The 24006-nt window shown below is 45.5% G+C and overlaps 3 protein-coding genes across 4 annotated transcripts in view; 1 reads left to right on the forward strand and 2 right to left on the reverse strand.

Annotated features, from left to right (window-relative positions):
• Positions 1-118: 118 nt before the first annotated feature.
• On the reverse strand, positions 119-3705 carry LOC147799417 (dol-P-Glc:Glc(2)Man(9)GlcNAc(2)-PP-Dol alpha-1,2-glucosyltransferase-like). The gene is made up of 3 exons (XM_087135924.1): positions 3541-3705; positions 2772-2969; positions 119-2422 (listed from the first exon to the last, which is right to left on the reverse strand). The coding sequence occupies exons 1-3, from the start codon at positions 3703-3705 to the stop codon at positions 1391-1393; spliced, it is 1395 nt and encodes a 464-aa protein (XP_086992050.1). The 3' UTR covers positions 119-1390.
• Positions 3706-3747: 42 nt separating this feature from the next.
• On the forward strand, positions 3748-6963 carry LOC147799418 (EKC/KEOPS complex subunit Tprkb-like). Its single transcript, XM_087135925.1, has 4 exons — positions 3748-3963; positions 4827-4952; positions 5381-5554; positions 5961-6963. Exons 1-4 carry the CDS (start codon positions 3748-3750, stop codon positions 6069-6071), a joined length of 627 nt encoding a protein of 208 aa, XP_086992051.1. The 3' UTR covers positions 6072-6963.
• A 10883-nt stretch (positions 6964-17846) lies between these two features.
• The window catches only part of LOC147799419 (histamine H1 receptor-like), a 28150-nt gene continuing 21990 nt past the window's right edge, over positions 17847-24006 (reverse strand). For both annotated transcript variants that reach the window (XM_087136226.1, XM_087136227.1), the window contains exon 2: positions 17847-23454. In XM_087136226.1, coding sequence (XP_086992352.1) covers positions 21308-23344 — 2037 coding nt within the window. In that variant the 5' untranslated portion in view covers positions 23345-23454 and the 3' untranslated portion in view covers positions 17847-21307. The remainder of the gene's footprint in view (positions 23455-24006) is intronic.

Here is a 24006-nt window from a genome sequence, read left to right on the forward strand (position 1 = left end):
TACATTGTACATGTACATACATGTATGTGTGCATGTGCCTTTCTTAGTTTTGGTTTGTCATTGTTGGTAAAAAATGTGCTCCACACAATACCGCTCAGAACAAGGCAAGTGTTCGCAATTTTCCCTGGTCAATTTTTGATCTATTGATTATTTTTCATTTCGATTAATTTAGACTGTTTTTAAAGTTATGTTGGATGTGAAAGAGCAATAAAGCCCCTACTCGACTTGAATACAACACATATCAGGATCACTCTCCATTTAAGATGGGTATTGAGACATACATGTACATGTTTGCAGCTCAAAAGCTATGAAATGTCAAATGACATATTTGTTTGCAGACTTGCAATGTGGATTGACCAGTCAATTATGAAGGTAATCACATGAGGTAATCACATGTATGAGGTAATCACATGTATGAGGTAATCACATGTATGAGGTAATCACATGTATGAGGTAATCACAAGTCAAATTGCAAGCCAGGTCGTGAGGGAAGATTACTGGGGATGCTTTTTTGAACAACTTGTGACCTGATGAACGAATTCTGATGACGTAATTAGCCGGAGTCTGGCATGCACTACTGGCAAACTGGCAGAAAAACTAATTGAAAACAGAAATGCAAAAGCCACTTTTTCCAGGCCACACGCAACTCCCGTGCATTTACAACATTCAGATGGACCACAATGTTTTGTTGCATTCATGACAGGCTACTACATGTAGCCAACGGGAAGAGCTAAACTGTCTAACGTTTTAGGGCTGTGCCGAATATTTGATCGAATATCGAATATTCAAATATTGTTTTCCATATTTGAATGCAAAATTCATGAAAAGGAAGGGAGAACTTTCTTTTTTATATTAGAAAACTTGCAACATGGAGGCTTGTTTCAAGCCGATTCAATGAAGCGACAGAAATCTTACGATTCAAAAAGTAAATTATTCATTTAAAAATTGAAAAGGAATAGAAATTTTCAATACGGCAAGAAGTATTGTTTGTCTCTTAAATCTTGCTAAATTGTGACTGGAGATACTCCTAGACGTGAGAAGCTATAAGAGTGCTTATAATGTACAATTGTATGCATTATTGCAACTGATTTTGTATTTGGTTTGTTCATCAACAATATGCCAGTCAGTACAACTGAATATTTGGATATTCAATCGAATTTAAGATCGAATATTCGAACAGTGAATTACTCGAATTGACTCAGCCATATTACAGTTGTATAAATTAGTTGTATTATCCAATCAAATTGGGTAAACCAGACAACTTCCACAAATACACCGTTAATACAGTGACATTTTCTTAGTCAGAATATGACCACACAATGTTTCGATGCATACCGAGTGTGATTACAAGTCCACTACAGTCCATGTACTTGGGAAACTCCCTAAGGCATCACCACATGTACCTCTGCAGACCTGGGGTCTCCTCCCAGACAAACGGTTTCTCCAGGAAGAGGTACAGGGTGGCAATATTCACTGACGCACCGAGTAGGAGCTCCAAGCAGATCTTCCAGTAGGGTTGCAGTGGCATGTGCACCCGGAAGAGGAGGTACGGCACGATGAAGTACCGCAGTTCCAGGAGCTTCTGTGGCACGGTGGCGGCGGCTAGGCAGACGAAGTAGGCCAGTCGCCACAGGTTGCTGCAGGAGGGGAGCTTGTCCTGGATGCACCAGTCCATGTAGACCGCCACGGGCACCAGGCAGTACTTGATGAGGTGGTGGCGCTGGTAAAGGCGCCAGATACTGAACACGTAGTGCCGGTTGTCCGACAGGACGTACAGATGCACGTATGTCAGGTAGTGCACGGCCAGCAGCCCCAGGCACGTCAGGGCAAGGTAAGTCAGCGGTCGCCTCAGGCAGGCCCTCAGGAAACGGACGGCGCCGTAGGGCGACGCCAGGTACGGCGCGGCGAAGAAGGCTGTGAACATCAGGAAGTAGCCCAGCTGGGGCAGATTGGGGCAGGGCTCGTGGTGGCTCCGGTCCCCCACCACGATGCCCTGGTTGACGTACAGGAACCCCAGGAAGGCCACCACCACAACCCCATAGGGCCAGAGGAGGAGTATCAGTCGCCACAGCTGCGAAATCTTCAGGAGGTACAGCAGGGACTTCTTGACTGAGGCCAAGATCGCGCCAAAGTCATTGGCGGCGTCGGGGCTCTGCTTCCTCCGTCGCTCGCCCTCGACCTCTCGGGCGAACGTCGTGCCTGCCGTGAAGACCACCCAGACGATGTTGGACTGCCGGAAGATGACGCACAGCACCCCCATCAGGCCAGCCATAATATGGTTGCCATGGAGACTGAAGAGGTACATTATGAGGATGAAAAAGGTGGAGCCGGGATCTGTATAGTAGAGGAAGGTGTAGAAGTACAGCACAGGGAGATGGGCCAAGGAAGCAGCCGTCAGCAATGGCTTGAAACCATGTGATGCCTGAAAACCAACATACATAGAGAGAAGAACCCATTAGTCATTAATACATCACTGAACTGCCTGCTATGCAACAAAAGATAGTAAAGATGAACCCTTGGGGTGGCAAATGCAGGATCTCAAAAATTGTACAGTACCAGTGCATTTCGTTAAGGCCACAATATGAAACTCTGCAGAGGGAAATTTCCCAGGCTGACAAATACATGTAAGCCCTACAGAGTATTTATGCAGTTTACGACAAGTTCTATTGCTACGATTCGGCTGAAAACTACACGTACATGTACAGCACAGAGGCCTCTGTCTCCTTCAAGCCTTGATATATGCAGAATTCAAGCCAAATGTCATACTGTACCTTGTCCCCTCTGTGGATTCTCATAATCAGTGCGTACAGCATGTACAGGTTTCCGACTGCAAACAGTACATTGGTTGAGCGCAGGGTTAAGGTGGTGCACATCTCGGACATGTCCACTTGCATCAGTTCTGTGACAGGCCTGAGGAGACCAACCGAGGCCAGGTACAGGCCCGGTAGGGTGGTTATCATGGGATCCCACTTTCCACAGAGAAATAGAGAACCAATCAGTCTTTTAGTTTGTACATGTATCATACAAATCTTCCCTCCCAGTCCTACAGGCACACAGAAAAGTTGTGACAAAAATATTGCAGCAATGTTCACTCTTATGACACCTCTGCCTTTTTGTTTAACTCAGTTTTCTTTGTTCAACTGAGTACAAGGCGTTCATTAGTCCTTTGCTGCCTTGGGGTGTCTCCGTACAGAAAAAGGATTGAGGAGTCATTTTTCAGAGGATGTTTCTAGAAAATGTGACATTCCCACCAGTTACAGGTATGGCAGAAGAAGACATAAATACATTTCATGTGTATCTCACAAAAATTACAAAATGTACATGTATGCCATCTGGATCTTGGTTCGCGATCACTGGTCAAGATCCAGATCCGCGAAAAAACAAACAGACCCACATGCAGGCCTACGCTCCTGATGATCACGCACCACGATCACGCGCATTCATGCAGTGACCACCATGTCACCATGTATCATGTGTATGGTCATCCTGCATGTGCATCGTGGTCATGCATGTCTATGAATTTGAAAATGCTAGTTTTACCTCAGAAAAGGAGCCATTGCAGTATTTCTTGGCCTGTGGTACGTGGAAAATCTCATCCATATACGGATCAGGCTGTACTTTGTTAACTCGGTAGAATAACACTGAGGCAACAGCGAAAAATATGGAGAGAACAATTACGAGAACGAAATTCATGGGCGCCGCCATTTTGTTGTTTTTGGCCTGGTAACTGTGACTTCTCAAAACCAAATGGATCCTCAACTGAGGGAAGCACCTGACTGTACGTATAGGCAAACTAAAGTTTTCAGCATGTTGACTCCAGATTTCGCCGTCAAGTTTCAGCTGGAATTATTTCCTGAGACTGTGGTGTGCATTGCACTTTTCAAAGACGTGAAAAATGTCGATGAAATAAAGAACATTATCATGGCTGGAGAAATTGATGCTGCTCTATTGTCTCCCAAAATGGTAAACTTGAATGATAGCTAGCCTAGTCTATCCGGATATTACATGTTTATTAGTGACCGGTGGTTCATCAGCTTGTAATGTTACAACTTAAATTCTTCGTGTGCTTTCTTGAATGTTTTAATTTGATCTAGGCCTAAAATCCTATTTACAAAAAGAGGGACCAGAAGTGACAAGCTGCTTTCTTTTGCCCCCATTTTTTGAAGTTACTGCATTTCATTTTATTTATTCATTTCAGATTTTATAGTAAGCCTAGGCCTAATGATTGATCGTGATTTTTATAGGCCTAGGCCTAGTACTACCATGGAGCTATAGCTCCATTGTAGTACTAGGCATAATTTTTCGTGGAAAAAGTTCCATAAATGGGCAAAACTTAAATTAATGCCCCATGTTCAAACCTATGAGACTAGTGTTTTTTACACTATGCTTTGGAATTTTCCTTGCTAATTCACTGTTTGAGACGTGTTTTGTTATCACTTTCTGATTGCTGTTGTAACATTTTAAGGGGAAATTAGTGTAGTCCGTATGTGGAACTCTTTCCTTTTTCAGTTTGGAGAGGGATTTACAAGAAGTGTAATTTTGATAAATGCTAAAGCCAGATTTATTTTTTATTGTGCATTTTCATTCATTTACTGAAATGTACCTTTCTAAGTTCATTTACAGTAGGCTTATGAGTCATTTAACTGCTGCAAATTTCTTTAGCAAATGTAAATATGGAGGGGATCGGGGGAGGCGGGACAGAAGTTAGCAGATCAGACACCCTGTATGGCCATTCACAGCTGACACTCAGTTTGTTATTCCTAGGATGTGATAAACACTAAACAGGTGTGCGCGTTTGATATTTCTCTGTTTTTATTTTGTTGCAGATTATCGATCCTTTCCAGGTTCTGATTGCTGCAAATAAAACTTTGCATGTCAAGAAACATGGGCTCAAGATGCAGACCAGAAACATCAACTCGGAGGTACTCTTCAATTTGTCTCCAACGAACAATGTAAGCATTTGTACACTGCGCTTGAGGAAAATGTCAGATGAAGTGGAAAATTCTGGTTGGTTACAGTAGCATAAGGTTAATCCATAGGCCATTTGGGATCAATTGTTGCTGTGCTGAGCGTCAGCGATTCCCATGTATCATGATCAAATTGTAAAGTACAACCACCCGGTTTTCACATCTCCTTTTTAGGCTTTCATGGTTTCACAGTGTGCCATAGTAGAGATTGCTCTGTCTAAATTGCTCTACAAAAGACAAACGCGTGGCAGTTGCACATTTGTTTTTTACAAAATTGCATTTTGGCCCCGCATTTTGTGTATTTGATGATTGCTGAATATTTAGATTCTGAACAATTGAAAATGATATATATACAAGAATTATTCTGATTGGCTCTGTCCAGCTGTCCATTGGTCTCTGTCTCCCTTCTCCAGATCAGCGCCTCCTTCAAGCGGTTTGGTCTGACTCAGGAAGACACCGGTCTACTTGCAGTCACCCTGGACGATGCCTCCCTAGATAAGATGCTGGCAGTGGAGAGTTCGGTGGACGGTTGCGCTGTCAGTCTGGATGACCTTGCCTCCTTCACCGACGAGAGCCTCATCAAGCAGGTGATTACACGAGGGGGTGGCATTTCCCAGGGGCGGAGTCAGTACCAGTCAGTCCCGTCCTCCAACCTGCCATCTATCGCTGCCAGCTTGCAACCACCAGCCTGATAAACCCCAATTGATTTGTCACGTTCTGCTCCAGATACAACATACATGTATGCAGTGCATGCAGGCCTAAGGAAGAAACAAGATCATTTTGTTTGCATATGCATACAGTCCTGTCTTCGGATAATGCTTAAAAATAGGCCACTGTGAATATTTTAGCTTTTGAAAATCTCCTTGTCCACGTACACGTGCATGCCCTGATCAAATTTATCATTGCTTAAAGAATTCAGCTCTTGTGATATTTGTTCAAGCACCGCATTGCTTTGTTCCCTTATAGGCAGTTGTTTGGTTTTTTTTTCTCCAGGTTTACAAAATCCAGGAGGAGGAACTGAGGGTGTGCTCTGTCCTGGATGCGGTCGTGAGCAGAATGTCCGGGAAGGAAGTTATGATTGGATCGTTGTGTCAAAGGAACTAAAAATAGCCATGATGTCATCCCAGCCGGGTCAAGGGCGATGGCTTGCCCTTGAAGCACTGGAGTGGTTGTGAGTCGAATGAGGCTGCTTTCCGAAATAAGATTTCTCTCATCCCGTGCCCCCCAAAAAGATTTGTTTGAGGAAGGCATGCAAAGAATGAAGCAATTCTGTGAATGAACAGTTCTGTACGTTAAAAACAACCAACCAACGAGAGACCACTAGGAACGTCAACGATATGCAGCTGCCACATGAACTGATGGTATAAACTCTGTGAGGTCACCTCGACCAGGTCAAGGATCATGGGGCCACAGCCCAGTTCAGCAGCATGCAGTCCACACCTCTGTCCTCAGCTGTGGGAACTATGGGTAGGATTTCGTTCAGGCATTGTTGGTCACACTAGTCTACTGTCGGTAATGAATTATAACTGGGAGGAAGTTGTCCAGAGTGCTGTCTTAGGCCAGGCTATTTTTTTCCCAACCGTGGTATACCCCGCCTGCAAACAGGCTATTAGGCAGCAATGATAAATTGATGAAAATACGGTCTACTCATAACAAAATATTGTGGGGTTTTTTGAGGTTAAATTTTGGGGATACATTTTCTACATCTGAAAAAATGATTGGTTGACAAGTCGTGGTAATTGTGTTTGATCAATTTATTTGAGTTGAGTTTTCAAGAGTTTGTATTTAAATTGATCCAACTGAGCAGATATCGCGAATTACATTGTTTTGGGCCAAGTTCATACATGTAATTTGCCTGGAGACTCCGAGACGTTCGAGTTCAACTAGGCTGGTTTTGGACAATAGCGCCCTCTTTTGGTCACAGTCTTATAGACGGCGATGGACATTTTAGCAGAGGCAGTCACATAAATGCAGCGCGGTATTTACGTGTGAGAAACTTTGTCTTGTGTGCTTTGTTTGTTTGTAGTTTATTTTGTTAATTATTTAATCTTTTTATATTTCTGCAGCTGTTCGAGAACAGCTGTCGTATTGAATGTGTGATCGAGTCTTGCACCTATCCACCTATCTACCACCTCTCCCCACCAACAATCAGGCCAGGCAGGCTACCTATATGCATGACCTCAATGTTGGACCCCGCGAAGTCGGCGGCCAAATCAAATCCTCGCCCCCCCGATCCGGTTAATAATTGAGATGTTTTTCTAGTTCTGGCAAGGGCTTTTATTGCCTTAGGGCTCCGGGGAGCGAATTGTGAAGCACCGGAGCGCGGCTCGAATTGCCCGATATATCTACCCTACCGCACGCGATGCAAGCGGCAGGAGGCGGGCCGCGCAAAGCCTGGGATCAGCAGATCTGGACGAGAGCAGGGGGTCAATTCCATATTGCCGTTTAACAGAAGAACTCGCGTTGTACATTTCAGTCGTAAGCAGAGCATCGGTCACATATTTGGTGTACCTTGTCCGTTTGGTTGGTCTAACATATTTTGTCGGAGAAATATTACTCCTCCTGCTTCGTAAATTACTCGCTTAGCGCTTTATGAAGTTGGCCCCAGATGCCTAAGCAAGGATTGCCATAGCCATCTCTGATCTCTTAACGCGACAGCCGCGCCGCTAGATTGGCCCAACTTGTTGCAATTCCTGCCGTCCCTAATGGAGTCTCCTTTGCCTCCGTCGTCTGCCAAAACGGCGGATGACGTATAGTGTGTCTTTTTAGCTTGATTAGTCCTGCACGCGTGAATAATTTATTGTCTGGATAATACTGTTGATGGTTTGTCTTCTCGAGCGAAACGTCTGTAAAGGTCGCCGATATTTTATATCTATTTTTTGGTTCTTGTTTTTCGTGGTGATACGATGTTCGGAGACACGGATGATACGGTGGTCAAGTCGTGATTGGTCTCCCCCCATCTCCTGAAATGTCATCGAAAGGGCTCTTTTTTTTACGAATGAAGATCTAAATACGTATTTTCTTTCTTTTCAATCGCATGTACGTATGTACCATAATGTGGTTACATGTAACGACGGATGGCGTACGAATGCGATGGCCATCATTTGCGTGCTCTCTCATTGCCATGCGAGTCCTCAAATAGAAAGCACAAAATATCCCCTGATGTCTCCAGGTCTCAATACTTATTTTGCTTCTGCCCATACCGCCTATGCATACATGTAAGCCCACACCGTCTGATTGGTGAGTGGTCATCACGTGTCAGTGACCATATATGGAACGTTACGCGCGCAGAAGCCAACGTCGGGGCTCTTGTAGACAAAAATGGCGGGCGATACGTCACCGTTCCGTCTGCAGATAGGTGAAGAAATTTCCGATCTCTGAAGGGAAACTGATGCTTCTAGCAGACAGAAGCAAATTAAACACGTTTTGAAACGATGAGAGCAATTTGGAAGCCACGTCTGTTGTAGCATTCACTAATATAAACTTTGCAACTCCTTGTTGCGATTTTATGCAACAGAAGTGAAACTTCTACCTGTAAAAACAGGATAGGCCTATATTCAGCCATTGTGTATAAGCAAATACGTAAATGACCATGTGATGAATATTTTACATTACGTGCATTGGATTAGTTTCGTTCAGTGAAAATGAAATGCTACCTCCAATCTACCACCTCATCAAAGTGTCATTACCTTTGCATGTAATTGCTATCCACGTACTAATCATACAATGATGTCAAGGCCAATTGCAGTAAAGAAAACTTATGTGACTTCATTATCCATCAAAATGCTGGACGAACACGCGTTTTTTTTTGTAAAGTTGGTACGTTCAAAGTACAACTTCATTTTTTTTCACTTCAGATAAAAAGTGTGACCTCATTATTTTGAAACTGCCCTTAACACATTTGTTGAAAGGTGAAGCCTTTTTCACAGTGACTTCTGCCATTGCTTTTCAAAACCCGATACCGCGTCGATGTCCCGGTCTTATTTGCGAGATGGGTGCTGACTTCTTGCGGACTGCATTAATTTTCTTGAAGTGTTCCCGGTTCAGAAGAGTAAGTAAGTAACGATTTGTTTAGGGGAAGATGGTTTGGGTGTGAAGCTTGTGTGTGCCGTTTACTGGTTGGGCATTTTTGCACACTGCAAAGTGAGATCACATTGCAGTGTTTAGAGTTGTGTCTTGCAAGGTCTTTTGCCCTTGCCATTATCAGATTGTGCATCCACTGTGACTGGGAGAAATACACTGGCCTCTCCATATATCAATATGTGGCGGGTTTTATTTTTTCGGAAATGAAATCGACGGGAGGCGGGAAATGTGCGAGTCTATAGGAAAGAAATGTTCGAGAGGAAAAGCTGGAAGCCGACTGGTGTCGGACGGGGCACAAAGAGGAGACACAAGCCATGCTACCAAATATACACGGGCTGGGCCTCACTGCCCACTTCCCATCAAGTCACAAGACGGCTTGAAATACATGTGACAGGGGCGTTAGATACGGATCTGCGTCCTCACCGTATTTTGTATACCCAGCAAGAAATGAGACCGAGGGGTACCCCCCAACATGTCCAATCCCTATACACATTCCAGACTATTGTTACTTAACACATCCCCCCCAGATGTTTGAAAGGAATTCCCCAGATTCCTGCGAGACAATGACCAACACAAAGCAGGAGGGGTTCTCTTCGTCTCATACCTTGCTGCATGTGATATTTTGTATCAAGTGCTCTTGTTCACTATGGCACTTTGCTCACGAGCGAGCATTGTGGTGACGAAATAACGCCACCTGTTGTTCTGTATTGTCCGCTTGAACAGCATCGCCACACAAAAGATTGCCACCCCCACCTTCCACTGTTTCGATTTTGCGGAGGCAAGTTGTCCGTTGAAACCTTCTGTGCGAATGCCAGGCGCCCTTTTCTCCAAAGCCAGCCCCTCCCCACTCCGATCAAGATGACTCTGCTATAATGTGCACAACTGACGAGTTTTAGTATGGAATTAAGATTACCGGTAAACCCCCAAACAAACTCTAGGTGAATCAAGTGAAAGTCATCCGACAATAATGCGGGTGCCGTGTTGAGAGACGGAGGACGAGAACCCTGGTCCCAAGGGTGCGTCGGGACTGGGCAAGATGTCTCAGCCTGGTCTGATCTCCTGTCGTGCTGAGGATCAATCGCCCACGGTGACGCGACTCGTCACAGACTTCGCTGGAATACCGCCCCCCCCACAAACGCACAAATAGAGTCACAAATCCCGCTGCCGTTGGGGAGCCTACGCGCCGCGCTCATCTCGAAAAATCGGCAGATGATATTTTTAGCCTTGCCAATCTTCGGCAGGTGAATTATTTATGTCAAAGATTTAACGTCGCTGAATTGTCTCGTTGGACGAAAGAGTTTTTATAGGTCAGCTAGGGAAAGTTTGGTTGAGATTAATCTGCCAACGATGGGTAAGTCAAGTTAGAATTGCCTGAAATATTTTGTCGATACAGAAAGGGCCGACTGTTTATCGTAAGGATGGTGTAGCTTTCGCTCCAGAAAAAGTTGTAGCTTTAATCTAATCCCAAGGGTGGCTTAATTGTTTAAACTTGAGAAAAGATTATAGCTTTAGAAGTTAGTACAATGTATACTGTTGAGTGGGCGTGGAAATTAACTTATTGAAAATGTTAAGAGAATAGCTTCAGTTCTTTCATGCGACGAATTGAGGCAGGTCGACCAGGAGCGGTTCTAGAGTAATTTCGGGGGTGGGGTCTAGACAAAACCTCGGGGCGGGGTTAGCACCCACCCCCTCCCTGAACGCTGCCTGAGGTCACTATATTAGCAGTAAATGGCTTTATAATGTGCGTTGATGGTTGCATGCAATGTAAATTGTATATTCAAGAATTAATTCTTTAGACAATAATTTTGGTTGTTACGTTATATTCTACTCCGAAGGGGGAAGTGTGCTTAGGTCCAAAAAACTGCTGCGGGGTTGCAATTTGCATTTTGGTTGCAATTTGGCAAACTGTGTCAACGCTTAAACTGCGTGTGGTACCGTGAATTTGTGCACTTTTCGGCAGAAGGACTTCGTCGGCGTTCTTTTTCGAGAGAGACACAATTATTTCTGGACATAATGCAGCACAACGCAAGTTGCCAGAATCTCTAACCCTTGGAAATCCACCAGTGGCTATTTTGTAAATCTAAAACCATGGCAGCAAAGTTGTTACCGGTTCAACGCTCCTGCCAAACGGTGCGTATGAATATACGGTATGAGGAGACTTTCAAATCAAAGAATTCCTCATAAAAAATGTCGCCATGCCCTTTTTGTAAGGCAATTTTACCGATCTCAAATTTAAAAAACAACAGAGACTGTGCTTCCAAAGATACTGCCATTAATTAAAAGAAGTAATAAAAAAATCACGACCCCCTTATTGCCTGTATAACGCGCGTTTGTGAAATTTCCCACATTGCATCGGTTGAATGCATGATTGCCGCCCGCCAAAGCTTCCCGGTAAATCGATCGAAGGGAGACAGGTATACATATGATTAGGTAGTCCAGTAACAATCGATCCCCTCGATCATTGAAAAAAGTCATCTCACGGAATGGTCTTTATCAGTGTCCGTACCGCTCTTCATCAGGCTTGCCTCGTGATACACAAACCAGAATGTCAGGCTTCGGAGCATGCTGTTACCTCGTTAGACCAGTCGCATATTGATGCGTATAGGCCTACGTTTACATTCAATCGGAGTGATAGACCACCTCAGCTTACTGGCAATTTGAACCATTCCCCAATCGTGAGTGGCCTAAATTGCATGATCCATATAATGACGTAAGTCTTCTAAATGGGAACGGGGACTCACATTTGCATAGTTAACTTCTGGACATAGCGAGGCGCTAACTTGGCCTGGTATGGTGCCGTAACTCTATATTGGTGTGGAGGCAATTGGGCTAAGTACTTTTCAGGATGAAATAAAAAGTATAGAGTTAGTCATTTGGTATGCTGAATTGTAATGATCATAGATGTGCTGTTGATGTCTCCGAATGTTATGATCTCTGCGTCTGTTGTGCCGCAGAGTCTGTTATTGAGTTGATGAAAGCAATTGGGTCAGTGGAACTTGAGTAAGGAAAGGAGCAGATGGACAGAAATGTTGCAGGAGTCGAGACGAAGTTCAGGGTCTTTGGACTGAAAAAAAGGGAGTGCCATCGGGCTTCGAACGGCACTGAACCACTGCTTGATGATCTCCATGCACTAATGAAAGCGGAGGCTTCTCGGGTGGGGGCGCATATATCCACCCCTTTTGGTTTTCTGCAAGCGAGGAGACAACCTGATGGGTGCACCAACCTTGTACACCTACGTATATACATGTAGTGGGGACTTAGAGGTCCACGTGATGCTGACCGTGCGAACCTCGAGTGGACTAAGTCAGGTCTAAACAAGGTTACCCCCTTGTGGACAAGGGACGAGGAAAGGTCAAGGAACCCGTGAACAGAAATCCAGCTTTAATTTTTAATAAAAGAGAGTTTTCAAAGTTCGCGAGAGCAATGAACTTTTCCACCTAGTTTTCTTAACGACGCACAAAACGAAGGAATGTCCGTAAACAGGGTAACATAAACATGCATGTGTCGAAGCAGAAGAAAGTTACGTGTATTACAAACGCTGATCGGCACACCCTTGGAGTAGAGTTACCAAAGTGTGTGCAGTTTTTCCAGCACCGGTCGCCTACACACCGTAATGTTCTTATGGCAATAACACAGTGGTGTTAAGTTTGCTCTCTTTCAACTCGATGTATATACATGTAATAGGGATTTCGTGTTCAGACTATAATGAACATGAATTTTAAAGAAAAACAGCAACAGAAAAAAAATCAAATAACACTGCCGGGAGATGCTGTCTGAGGACAATTAAAGGGGCCTCTGAAGTCTCTGGTCCCTCCATTGAAGAGTATTGCTCTTGTTTGAAGCCTCTGCGGACCCCATTGAATGCCGGAGGCAGAATAGGAGTCGCAGTATTCGTACGGGGGCTCATTCGGGACCCTTTAAATTGGCTCCCGGTTGTCCTACGGTCAAGAGCTGACTTCTGAACAGAGCCATATAGATCACTCTCACTTTGCCTACATTTTGCTTGGGCGACCAAAGTGTGCAGAAGAAAATCACCCTTTTGTTAGTTTTCGATTTTACCTCACTGAATTCGTTCGAACATGTTCGTACATTTGCCCCATTAATTCTAAATTCTTTTTTTCATGAGTGTAGTGTGTGTATTATCGTTTGGCATTTTGATAACTGCGTGGGATTTTTAATACTTTGTGAATTTTTCTCTGACGTTTGTACTGACGGCCAGCCATACTAAGCAGCCACTTGTAGGACAAAGCATCAGTGGTAAAAGCTCTCGGGAGATATTTTTTTTCATGCACAAACATAAACCAAGCGGCATAAAAGCTGATGGTCTCTGTATTAACTTTCATGACACTCTCAACCGGTCCCGCGTTGAAAGTTTAGTGTCTAACCATGCTCCTTCGCAAGCCATTATGCTACTTAGCGGTAATCCGCGGACTTGGCCATGAAAAGGTTGCAGAGTTGGGAGTTAGAACTCACAATTCGGACAAGTGCAGAAAACATGTAGGTCTAATCTCGAGCTCATCGTATCATCAATCAAGATGCCCGAGGTAAGCTTCCCGAATGTAATGCCATAACAACAAGATGGTATCGCAATGCAGGCGGTAATGCCACAAACCGTGTCACTTGTTTTCGGATTTCCCACGAATAGATGAAGTACGGAATGTTTGCTGATTAAGACTAAGGGGCTAAAAGGCATCCCATAACTTGAGCGCCACGAAATGCAGTTCTTTTGGATTGTCAATGCATTATTCTACGCGTGCAGTTTTAGCTTTGGCAAAGATTCTGTATTTAGAAAGAGCAAGGTCATTCGGGAACAAAACACGCGCGCAAGTCCGCCTGTGGCCAGATCTCGCACGCGCGTGCGAATGACGTCGGGCGCGCTTTATTTTGCACATGCGCTATCGAAATAGTGAACTCATATGCAGCTAGGTATGAGATAGAGAGAACCCCCCTCTGCTTTGTGCTGGTCATTGTCTCGCAGGAATCTGGGGAATTCCTTTCAGACATCTTGGGGGATGAGTTAAGTAACAATAGTCTGGAATGTGTATAGGGATTGGACATGTTGGGGGGGGTACCCCTCGGTCTCATTTCTTGCTGGGTATAACTGAACTGGCTCATTATATAGGTGGACTGGTCCCCGTCCCTATCATAATTATGATGGGGATCAGGCTCCTGGGGTCCGTGGTTGGTTCAGTTCTACACATGTACAATGGATCTTTCCATGAAATATACAAATAAGGCAGAGGCATGCGCATTACTACCACTGGATGATACAGTGCACGATATGGGGCAGATGGGTACCCCCCCACACACACGTGTCCAATCCTATACACATTCCAGACTATTGTTACCTAACACATCCCCCTGGAAGTCTGTCAAGAATTCTTGAGATTCCGATCAAACGACGACCAACACAAAGGCAGGGGGGGGGTTCTCCGCCCCATACCTTGCATCATTATGGACTGGTTGGCAAAGTTAAATCTATGACGTCACAATACAAATCTCCACGCACGCTCAACTATCAACACATACACGCCGTTTCTGCTCTGGTATAGTTTGGAATGATTCCCAAACTTAAAGGCAAGGAATTGTTACTTTCCAATCTCATGGCACCGAAAAACTTCTCTTAGATTCGAGAAAGACGTGCTAAAATATTGGACAAAGGCTGAAATACGGTTTAATTGACCTTCATCGAGCTAGCTCATGGTCAGAGCAGCTGTCCTACAGTGTCGACAGTGTTGACGGCCGCGCTTGCCAACCAATGGTAGTAGTGCGCATGCGCCTATCTAATTTGCATATTAATAGAAGATCCAACGTCTATCCGGTTCGTAAGTGACTTTGTCGCAAAGGCGGACGCGCGTCCACGATTTGCGGGCTCCCATTGGACGATCGCTGAAGTTTCGCGTTTACTTCCGGTTCCATGCTTCCAGGTAAACGGCGATCAATGCATGTAACTTCATGTGCAGTGCATGTGCACTTTGGGTGTGGTTTAAACTGAAGAGACGTCACACTGACGAGAAATATGGAAGGGCTGCGTAGCACCATGATCAGAATATTGACAAAATTTAATATATAATCACACTTACGAACCGGATAGAGATGATGCTTACATGCAACCTTTCGTGCGCGTGACAGCCTAACACATGGCTCTCAGGAGAACTTCAGAAAAGTTTCTCCCCTGTAATTATGGAAGTGGTTATCCATAAAAAGCAGGTACATATGTCTGACAGTATGTTGCGAGCGCAAATGACTCAGTAGAGAAGGTGCTAATCCAGTCTGTCTTCTAAAGTTTTGTCACGTGACGGTGTCGGATTGTAGGACCGATATATGCTAATTTCCTCATTTACATAAACCTGGCAGGATTTCTCCGGAATCATTACCTGGTACCATGCAGTCCTATGTGTTTGGAGGACGTCTATACGACGTCTGGAGACTATACGTACTGGACAGGAGCTAGTCTAACTCGTCAGGAAGTGCAGGCACCTGCTTGCGGTATAAAAGAAAATATACATGTGCTTCAACAGTTCGTAGAACTTTACATCGCTTTGTAGTTTATGTTCAAGCTGGACAACGAAACATAGTCTTAATGTGAGTCCGAGTTTCATAGTTGCGACACCGTGACCATACTATGAATAACTCTGATTTATCGGCTTCGTCAAGTGAATCCGCACTTAAGTATGGAATTACTTGCTCAGTTTCAATCTTTTCAAGTTCTCCCCAGAGCAAAATGTAAGTTGACATATGCTGTTCTTTTATGGAGAGCAAACACCGAGAAGACATTGGACATAAGTCCAAAACATGATGCGGGAGGACGCGTCATCTCGTGTCCATGACTGCTGTGCTCTGGTTTAAGTCCACAGCCGGCCGCGTCATCCCACGATCGTCCCTGTAAGCTATCTGTACCCGTGCTGAGCACCGCTGTAAGCTTCGTGTTTTCCCCAGTTGTGTCTGCGTGTTTGAAAAAGCGGCTAATTTGATTAAGAGCTGCTGTCGAGGTTTTGACGCGGGTAAAGTCTATTTCTCCCCCTTCTTCCTCTTGTGTTTGCACGGCGTTGTGGGACGGCTGGAGAGGAGCTTTAAGCGGGGAACAAGCGCCCGGGGCACGGGGCCAAGGCAGCCCGCCAGCCCGGTAACAAGATGAGAGACGCTGGCTGACGCGAAACGATGATTCCACCCTGAGGTTACACCGGCAAGACATGGAGAGTGAGCCACATACACACACATACACAGAGGGGAAAGGAAAACACTTAGTGTAGTTGCTGTGGATGGGGTTTTACGTTTACGGGGGCCCGGCGGCCAGTAATTCCGATTAGAGGCACGTCCCGAAGTAGGAAATAGCTCTGCGTGATTGGATTGCCCAAAATTGCCTTGGCAAAAAAGGGTTTGACAACGAGAAAATTGTTTACTGGAATTTTTCTCAGGCAGGTATATATCAGCCTTATGCGTGTATATTTCGCATTAAAGGCCTACGTGACATTGCAACGTTGCGAGTTGTGATAAATCCCTTTAATTTATTAAGGTTTTGAGCCTAAGCTTAATATGAGGCACGAAATTGCAGCGGAAAACATCTCTCAACGTTAGCAGCAACTCCACAGAAGGGCTGTGTCGGTGTTACCTTCGAAAGGTTATCTAAATAGGTTATGTGCGTGTTATGAAATACGGTGGCTTGGTTTGTGAATCATATGGTCCCTAAGGCAAAATGTTGGCTGGTGCAGTCACAAACTAATTTACACCATGGCCTGGAAAAATAATCTCAGTAAGACGCTTTTTTTGTTCATTGTCTACAGTACGAAGTTTGCTGATCAACATTTGCGTTTTTACCGATATCAATCTCATTTGAGACTCTGTATAAGTCTATTCATCATATTTCGCTTATGCCACGTCTTTTCCTGAGATGTAGCTGGAGGGTAGTTGATTTTGTGGCTTGAATTCCTCTTTTTGATTACAAGAGCCATTTGGGAAGTTTGTGGTCGAGCTCGTTCTTTAAACCTTACGAATGTTCAGTAGCTTGGGGACACGCATATAAGATTCTAAGTTCCAGCTTGAAGGGGGCGTGCCACGCCCTCGTGTACGCCATTGTGCTAGTGTGCATCAAACAAAGCAGGTGAAATCTAAGATGGTAATGTTAGCGCCACACGCAGAAAGTTAGGCTCGTAAGGTTTGTTTGAGTGGCAAGTAATTATTTGACATGGAGATAGAACGAAGAAAGTCCCTATCTGTAACATTGCACAATGTACCGTATATGCTGGTAAGAGTGGCATATTTTAAATTTCACTTCGCGGGGGATAGGAGCCGCCTCCATTCTTTCTTAAGAGGGTGTTGAAAATGAAGCATTGTTGCTTTGGAAGTATTAGTTATTCTTTGGTGAGGATTGTTTCTCCAAGTGTATGTTCTCAAGCTGTTTCGAAGGAATCTGACAGGTACACGCATGTTTCAAACAGACAGGCCACATCACGTGACCGTGCAAAATTGTTGATGTATCCGTGTGCTACTAGCGGGTGGTGTGCAGCCGGCAACCGGGGGGGGGGGTAGAAATGTATGCCTTGTTCCTGTTCTTTTCGTCTGATCTTCGTTACTTGAGCAATAATGCATTTCCTAGATCCGCAACTGCTGGAGTGAACATAAATTCGTCGAGCACTGTAGACTTTCAGTTTTTTCATGAGATTGGTTGGAAAGATGCAGAAGGGGAGAAGGTAATTTACGAAAACGACGCAAAGTCACGAAGACCAATGCCGCTACAATCTGTCGTCACGTTCTGACGTAGGCTTCTGCTTTATTTCGGTAGATGTTACAAAATAATTCAACGTTGTTTCCAAGTATATTTGACCAAGGGTTGATGAAGCAGTTTTACAAAACATTCTGTACTGATTTAATACGTACATCTCAACAACAAAGATGAGTAAGACAGATTTCAAAATATATATATTTTTCTTTTTTTATGTTACATTATTACGGTGACGTAATGAGTGCAAAGTACCGACATTTGCCGTGGTTCAGAACCAATTTCAGCGACGAGAAGACATAACTTGTTGCGTTTGTAATACTCTTTGCCAGTCCGTAAACCGATATTAAACTTGACCAAATAATTACGTTCCTTGCCCATCGCTTGCTTCTTTATAGTGCGGATGAGCTAGTAAAACAATTCACGCTAAACACGCTATTGCCTGGCGCCTATATATAGCAAGTAGCGCCAAGAAAGCGGCGAAAGCTGTCATGTTTTTACATGTATAAACGTTTGTTTTTACCCTGTAATACACTTAAAGTTGTAGGGCCTTGACATTACAATCATATAAAGTTTCAGCCGAAAATGTAAACTCCATTTTCACGTCTGGCACCGTCTTGTACCGCCTTTTGATACATAGGTTTGCGTGTTTTTCGAAACCAGAGAGCAGCCATGGTAAATTCTTTTCTATGGAACTATCCAAATTATTAAACAGGTTGTGAGGGTGTAAGAAAATAATCACTTGCTATTCAAAAAGGTCGGCTGAGTTGGTTGAGTACAATTATGAATTCTACACGGCGGCCGGTAGGGCTTTGCTCTACTGAACCCAATGGCCTCACCTTTACGTCCGCACCACGTGGGCTGGAATTTCGCTGGTCCCCACGCAGAGACCAACAAGCTTCAACCGCGTTCGTGGCCAGCACGCCACTCCGGATTATCCACGCCCTCATCAAGTGTTTGTGCATTATTTCCGACCGATTTGGCAGCTCAGCTTTTCTCAACTTCCTTTCCCACATTCTCTCACATTCTCCCGGAACTCCGCACACTTTGTCAAGTCCTTTCCTTTCCCTTTGATACGCGATAACACCCATCTCTTTCATCGATTCCTGCAATTTGCTTCCTTTTGATTCATTTATGAACAATTCCATCCAACCACATCCACTAATCGACCTGACTGACCCGTCCATCTGGTGTTCTTGTAAAATAAATATCTCCACCTTTAACAAGCAAAGGGCTATCGCGTACATGTACATGCATATCTTTGCCTACAGCCAGTGCAAACTACATTTTGGCGGGTTTGCAACGGGAACGTACCGACGCAGCAAGGGATATCTAAATGGGGAGAATGAAGGTTAGATGTCATAGAATTGCATTGATATATTACACTGTGTAGTGTCTATTGTTAGGGGCTTTGAGTATCAGTATTTAATAATTTTTTTTTATACCGGAGCCTTTGCTCAGCATTCCCCCTCAGGAATCCCCGTATAAATCCGTCAACCCATGCCCTGATTCATTCCGCTTGCCACTGGTCATTCGACTTAGTTATCCATCCGTCGACCCGCAAGTTGTCAATGCATTCATGGGTGAAAACAAGAAACTCCGTAAACACCCCGTGGTTATGTTTTACATCACAGCCATCCAACGCGTCCTCTCCGTTCACATTTCAAATGTAAATAAACTCCCAAATCCCCCACGGCGTCCCAACTTCTCAATCACCCGGCCGTCGAAGATCTTCTCAACCGTTTCACCAGATGATGCCCCCCTCATCCGACCTGTCCGTCCAGTTCCTGCGGTTTCTTTGCATTCACAATAACCTCCCATCTTCGAACTTTTCCTCGCTCACTCCTCCATTCCCGTCACCAATTCTGTCTTTCTCTTCCCATCTTTCTCAATCTGCCCTTCCCTGACACCGCGGTATCTCGAATCCATTAGCCTCTTCTCCTGACGCAAGTCGACCTCAGTGTACATCGGACCCACCTTGTTTTTCTCTATCTCTCACAACGCACCACACCACGATTTGGACAGGTAAGGTAGACCGCGCTTTCTCGTTCCCGAAGACCTTGAGAACTCCGCCGGCCGTTTTGCATCCCCGGCCCCTAATTTTCGGTAGGTACAAAGAGTATGCCCGACGGCACAAACATCGGCACTCACTTTCGTGAATGTGTCACATTATTGCATTTTCACGCAACTCTCAAAGTTTCTTCACTGAATGAAACAATAATCAAGTTGCCTCTCTTGAATGTTGGCCCTATTTCGTTTTACATGTACCAAAAACTACGAATCCTCTCTCACACTCTCTTTCTGCAAACACTTTTCATAACAGTGATCGTGAACAGTGTTACGGCAAATATGGTAGAATCACCGCTGACTCCACCTTTACAAATGACCTGCTGAGACCATCGTTTACGACGGTCGGAAAATGTCTGAGATTCACTTGGCTATCACTACTGAATTAACGGGAACAAGAGCCGCTCACTGTCGTAAAAATTTATGCGGGTATGTTGGCAACAGTCTGCACACCTTTTTTTGCTTGGCAACCCTTGTCTCCCTTTCAATAATTCACGTCAAACGGGGACCAAACTGATTCATTAATTTAATAACGCAGCAGGACAGCCATCCGGAGGTGGCGCTGACCAGCCAGCTTAGAAGGATCTTGTGTCGGCCATGGCGCCGGTAGCGACACCGGAACAGCGTGGATCTCCACTGCAATGCGATCGAAAGAAATACACACATGATATTTCCAGCAGTTAGGCTCTAAGCATACATCGCTGCGCGCAGGTGCGTCGAGCACCTTGCGGAAAAGTGAGGAGGCATTGATGAATTAAAGGGACAAAAATCTTCACTAAAGACCTCGACTGTCATCACAGAGAAGAGAATCATTATTCTTTGCGACAAATGACCTTCATGGGGTAAATCCTGGGAATTAGTTAAAATCATGCACATCACGTTCTGTTGGTGACGCTCGCAAAGTTCAACTAGCCTCCCTCGCTCAACACTGGCAACGTGCAGTTCCCCCTAGACCCATTGCTCTCGATCGTTCCCACCAATTATGACAGTCTTAAAGCCAAATTTATAATGAAGGGGGAAATAGCAGGTTTCAAGAAACACACAACTGGTATGCGACTATTGATAGAAATGTGACCATTTGAAAAGAGATTTTTACAAAGATACAACCCATGTGTTTGGGGACACAAGCGCCGAAATTCTCAGGGACTGCCTATGATATTGTGTAGCGTTGTATGGCAAGGAAATCTAGAAAAAAAACCCCCAAGATTTGGTCATAAAACGAAATTAAAAGGTACTTCCACTGCCATAATAAAAACCCTGAGATAACTCAAACGCCCGATGAATTATTTTTTTGTGTACCACCATACAGCACTGTTTCTCACTGACACCGAAATAGTTTGCACTTGACCATCAAAGAAACATAAGTATTTCCGTAGACAGTACTTGAATCTTAAACGGTAATTTTTAGAAGTTACTTCTTTCATTATCATATAATTTCTACAAAGCAGCACTTCTCCCCCAAAGTCCCACTTCATCTCTTTGTGATACGAAGTATCTTCTTGAAAGCCTTTCTAAATGTCGAGTTGCACATTGGGTAGATGAACGGGTTGAGGGTGGAGTTAATGTACCCAAGCCATATGCTGCCGAGGTATAGGTCGTCGTCGATGCAGTCGGAGCAGAAGGCGACAATCATGAAAAAGATCATGTAGGTGGCCCAGCAGCAGATGAAGCAGCCGACGATGACACCCAGCTGCTTGGCCGCTTTCCGCTCCTTGCTCAGCGACATCTTCCGTATACGGCGCAGGGTCTCCGTGGCCCGGCCGGGCCTCATGCTGAACCGGGACAGCGAGAACTTGCCGCGGGGGTTGGTGTTGTTGTTAAGATGGGGATGGTGGTGGTGGGGTTGGTGGGGAGGGTGCGGGTCCTCGTCTCTCTCCCTGCTGGTCGCTGAGGCATCAACCCGCTGCTCGACGCTCAGGAGGCGGGTGGTGACGCCGTTGCGTCTACCCTTGTTCTCCCGTTCACCCCTGCCCATCTCGCTGCCCTGGTACTCCGCAGACAGCTTTTTCTTGGTCGGCATGCAACCGATCTGAGCCTGCTTGCTGCTGCTCCCCGGCAAATCCTCGGAGGAGAAGGAGATTTTCCTGGAGGAAAGGGTCCCATTGGGCACTGAATCGGCCTCCACTGTACTGTTCCGTCGAAGAATCGATCTTCGGCTGCCATTTTGGGCCTGGTAAGTCCTGTTTCTAAGGGGCCGAGCTTCCTCGGTTGTGACAGGTGTTCCTTTGTCCCGATCTAGCGAATTTTTCCCGGTGATGATGTGGTGTCGGTGGCGCGAGCTGGATTCCTTTCGACTCACAGCATCCCCGGGGGATAAAAACTGGGTCTCTCTCAATCGGGAATCGCCATGACAGCAGGGGCTCCTGGTGCAAGATCCCCTGGGTACGGCTCCGGGAGAGGTGTTCTTACCGGCAGCGGCTCTCTTGACTGCCTCTGGGTCCACCATACCGTGCAATCCTACGGTCAGCAACGTCAGATTGGATATGTTCCTCAGCTGCGAGTTGATCCGTTTAGGCCGCCTGGCCCGCCCCCTGTCACTACTGGGACTGCTGCTGTTATTCTCCGTCTGGTCGGGAGTTTCGTTGGACGTGTCCTTACTGGTGCTGATAGAATCATCATAGTCAGGTGTCCAGGTCGCGTTGTCGACCCTGGTCAACTCCAAGTCGGTGCCTTTGGACGGGGCACTGTCGCAATTCCGCGTGGATTTTCGCGTCCCTCCTACGGATCGCCTGCCGAGAACCATTTTGGAGCGTTTCTGGATCTCGTGGAAAATTTGTGCATATATAAAAATCAGGCAGGCCAGAGGTATGTAAAAATTCCCAATGGCAGTCCCAACCTTCAAAGGCTTATTCTTGCCAAATTCTGTATCACAAACATTGCCGGGGACCACGCGGACACCCTGGTGGAAGATGGCATGCCAACAGGTTATCGGTATTATCCACAACGACGACACCAGCCAAGCACACGAAATCATAGTGGTGGCTCGCTTACCGGTCCGTTTGCGCATGTATTTGAGCGGGAAGCGGATGGACCAGTAGCGGTCCAAGCTCAGCACGAGGAGGTTGAATATTGAGGCGGTGGAGGAGACGTAGTCGATGCAGAGCCAGATCTGGCAGACCACGATCCCCAGCACCCAGTCCCCGCTCACGAAGTAAGTGGTGCTGATCGGCATGACGATCAGGCCGATCAGGAAGTCCGACACGGCCAAGCTAACGATGAAGTAGTTGCTGACCGTCTGCAGCCGCTTCTCCGTCTTGACGGCGTAGATCACCAGTGAGTTGCCGAAGATGGTGATCAGGCTGAGGAGGGTCATGAAGGTGGCGAACGGCACCGCGACCCCGATGGTGCGGGGCCCTATATCATCCTGCGTGTCGTTAAGCCGGGCGCCGCCGCCCACCAGGCCCGTGGTGTTGGTGAGGAGGACGTAGCCTGGGCCGGAGCTGGATCGTCCACCGCCGGAGACCTCCAACCAAGAGCCGTACTCTGTTGAGAGCGCCCCAGAAGCCATACTCCTTCACTTTCCATCGAGGAAACACTAGCTCATTCAGTCGGTCACCCTTAAATTAGATCGTTATGATTCCAACAGCTTAATCTCCCTCAGTGTCGTCCGCCTTGCCTCTGCACAGGAAGAAGAGAGAGAGAGAGAGAAAAATAGGAGACCGTCATACAAGAGGAGACACACTTGTCAGTCAAGTACTAATTTTTGCATGGGGCCTATGAGAAAATCACACCCGCAGGGATAAATCGGGCTCGGATTTCCTAGGGAGCATCCCTGCGAGACATCCCTTGCGCAGAGGTATAGAGTTCCCTGTGGCATTGTTATCCTTAGATAACCAATGCGACAGGGAATCTACACAAGGACACTCTATAGCCACTTGCTGTTGCCCTTTCTATGTGAGACTTTTTACATTTTCGCGTGGATTTTTCCCAACAACATTAGGACTTCTAAAGAGAAAAAGTTAATTCAGCCTTCAACTGACAAAATACCCCCATCTACACTTGAGTTTTCTCGTCTCTAAACCTCTGCCCAGGCAAAACGAGTCTTGGTTCGTTTAACAGTGTGTTCTGTCACCTTCGCGTGAATTTCAAAGAAAGCGCAGCTCGATCTCAATCCACCGCTTGCAAGAAGAAATTGTCGTTGCCAATTCCCATTAGGCGCGATCTTATCCG

The sequence above is a fragment of the Acanthaster planci genome, linkage group LG04, assembly GCF_054643075.1.
Source record: "Acanthaster planci isolate LZ-2023a linkage group LG04, COTS_SCS, whole genome shotgun sequence".
Taxonomy (NCBI): domain Eukaryota; kingdom Metazoa; phylum Echinodermata; class Asteroidea; order Valvatida; family Acanthasteridae; genus Acanthaster; species Acanthaster planci.